This window comes from Lissotriton vulgaris, chromosome 4_1 (assembly GCF_964263255.1).
Source record: "Lissotriton vulgaris chromosome 4_1, aLisVul1.2, whole genome shotgun sequence".
Lineage (NCBI taxonomy): Eukaryota > Metazoa > Chordata > Amphibia > Caudata > Salamandridae > Lissotriton > Lissotriton vulgaris.
The window spans coordinates 91,828,032-91,831,296 of NC_141691.1; the positions used below are offsets into that span (position 1 = coordinate 91,828,032).

The 3,265-nt window shown below is 45.6% G+C and overlaps 1 protein-coding gene across 1 annotated transcript; it reads left to right on the plus strand.

The window, feature by feature from the left end:
- Positions 1-1,743: 1,743 nt before the first annotated feature.
- Positions 1,744-2,751, plus strand: LOC147718418 (syncytin-B-like). Its single transcript, XM_086966714.1, has one exon. It carries the CDS (start codon positions 1,744-1,746, stop codon positions 2,749-2,751), a length of 1,008 nt encoding a protein of 335 aa, XP_086822840.1.
- Positions 2,752-3,265: the final 514 nt, after the last annotated feature.

Sequence of the window (3,265 nt, forward strand, 5' to 3'; positions counted from 1 at the left end):
AAATACGTACTCGTTGCTGTCTGTGCTTTCTCCAGATGGGTAGAAGCATATCCCCTAAAGGACAATACTGCCTTGTCCACAGCGAAAGCCCTTGTGAAAGAGTTTTTCCCTAGATTTGGAATGCCTAGAATGGTCTGGAGTGATAATGGGAGTGAATTTGTGGGACGAGTGATGAAGGAAGTGTGTGAAGGGCTAGGCATCAGACAAAAGTTCCACGCTGCAAATCACCCCAATCAGCTGGATTAGTAGAATGCTACAACGGCACCCTAAAACTAAAACTAGCCAAGATTCAAGCGAGCACTGGTCTTAAATGGCCTGACGCTCTGCCCTTAGCACTCCTATCCACCAGAATGACAGTGCATTCTGGAGTAAAACTTAGTCCTTATGAAATTGTTTTCGGCTGTCTGGCCAACATATGGGGGGTGCCCCGACCCACAAAATTTAGTGAAATAGAGCACCCTGTTTTGCTAGACTATTTGTATGATTTGACGGCTAAATTGCGTGTTTTACACCAACAGGTCCACGACGCTCTGCCTCAGGCCTCTGAAACTCCAGGACATCCTATCGATCCTGGATCCTGGGTACTGGTCAAGAATTTCCAGCGAGCAAAGAATGACCAGCCCCGGTGGACCGGCCCGCATTTAGTCCTCCTCTCGACAAGATCTGCCGTTCGAGTGGAGGGTAAAAAACATTGGATTCACGGCACCCACTGCAAACGGATCCCTCTACCTCTGCCCTATGACCGGTGGGTCCAGGAGGGTGTCGCCGACTCAGAGACTGAATCTGTGCCATGATTCATCCCTTTCAGTGATGCTCGTATGAAAGGAACAATTACAGAACAAGAGAGTGACAATATTCTGCAACCAGCCGTACCATCATCAGCCCAATTGGACACTACAGAACCTGAAGCCCTGTTTCAAGACCATACAATACCGGGAAAACAACGGTATAATCTGAGGCCGAGAAATGCGAACGAATAAAATTGGACTAATAATTTTTTCCCCCCTAAATAACTATTTTTGAAAGTGCAGCTCTCCCATCTGAGAAACTTGCTAATTTTTGTTTTTTCAAACCGCCATCCGGGTTCCGCTGCTAGGGTCGCGGTTGCCACAGTCTTTGGAGTGCAGCTGGAGACGTTTAGGTCGACAGTTCTGGTTGGTCTAAGGGAGTTACCCTGGACTGAACAGAAGCACTCCTTAGCAGAATCAATCTCCCACCGCGGGCAGCAACTTAGAGAGGATGGAGTTTTTCAAAATGGAGAGACCTGCCAAAGCTGTGAACTTTAAAACAAGAATATGTGGATTGATGACAAAGAAACGTTTTTTATTATTATGCATTTTCCTGTTATTAAGTGCAATGATGTTTTTAATAGGATATGTACTGTTTTCTTTACAAGTGACCTTTGCACCGACTACATCGCCCATACCTCCTCCTACTGTCTCTGCACATTCTTTTCAACCCCTTCCTGAACATGAGTCAGCTAGGAGATTAGAGTTCATTAATAACTCCTTCATTCAGCTCTTTCACCAACACCAACTAGTAATGAACACGACTAACTGTTGGGTGTGTGGACTTATGCCCCACACAACGGATAAAGGTATCCCTTACTTGGTCCTGCCATTCAGTCACAATGGTTCTGTGTGGGCATACAGGACAATGTTCATTTATGCACATGAAGTCTACCCCCTACGTTCTGTAACAGACAATCCTAAGAATAGTGCTCTAGTTAAGGGTATAGTAGATATGATTAAGGAAGATATTTCCTATGAGACTATCCCGAGAGATGAGACGTTAGTATACATAGGATGGAACGTGACCGGATACGGAGCTACTCTGAGTGAGAAACAGCAAGCTAAAAGATCACCCCCGATTTGGATTGTACCCCACCAGGGTCATCTGTGTCTGCAAGGTACTGGCAAGAATCCCAGAGCTCAGTTAGGGAAGAGTGTCTGTACTGAAACGTATGTTTTTGCATCTCAGACTTCCCCTTCGTTTTTAGCAGCTAAGGGCACCTATTTCATCTGTCATGATAGAGCCTATACATGGTTGCCCCCTGACTTTTCGGGCACATGCTTTGTTTTGTTCCTGTTGCCTCCCACCTACACAGCAGCGGCAGATTACCATAAGACAAGGATAGTTAGAGGTGTCTTGAATAATGAAGACACTGCAGGACAAGAATTTGGGGATTTCGCAAAGGGTTTTCTGCCGTTCTGGGGACCGATGGTTAACAGCAGAAACATAAGGCAATTAGCAAGGGTGGTTGAATCCACAGTAATTCAAACTGCTGGTGCCCTTGGTAACTTGACTGCTGAGCTCCAATCGGATCGTCTTATGACCCTTCAGAACAGGGTCGCATTAGATGTCATACTTGCAGACCGAGGTGGGGTATGTAAACTGATCCAATCGAGTTGCTGTGTCTTTATTCGAGATAACACTCCAACAGTGTACCAGGCCATCTCCAAACTGCATAAAATTTCCGAATCTATTCATGTGGATAAAGGAGATTGGTCTTTCATGGGATGGTTCTGGGAACTGATATCCGTCTGGGGATGGAAAATTCTGATGGTCATTGGGATGGTCTTAGCCATTCTTTTCCTGTTCTGTCTGTGCGTGCAGTTCGCTCCTGCAATATGTGGCCTCTGTGTTACATCATGTGTAGGGAAGCCTGTGTCAAAAGACGAACTAAGTACCAGAATGATGTTGCAGCAACATCTCAATGACTTTAGGAATATAGACCTGGACTCAGACTAGCATGAGATTAGGTTAAATTGCCTATGTAAGGGCAAAAGGAGGGTTTGTAGTTCTGAAAAATTCTGGACTCGTGCAACAAACTTTGTCGTAGCATGACGATTTTGGTGTCAAAAGACCGATAATGGCTAGTACACTATGCACAAGCATTTTCGCCATAATCGAGTAACGATTTCACCTCGAAATCGCCATTTTCGTTTTTGAACCCTTGGGTTCCATTTTACGCTTGGCAGCCATTTTGTGAGTTGCCCTTCACATAGGCTTGTAACGACAGCTGAATTCGATATCAAAGGACACATACACCTTAATTGACTTTTCTGTGACCTGGGCAAGCTGGAACCATTGCCCCAAGCCAAACCTGTTTGGTCAGTTCCTCTCCCAGTGGCCGAACGAGATAGCATCAAAGCACAACAGGCCATAAACTGTTCCCATCGCACACACCCCCGCCCAAATCTTGCTCACACCTGTCCCTGCTCTTTTCTCTTCTTTTGCTTTATGATGAGGAGGAGCCCGGTTT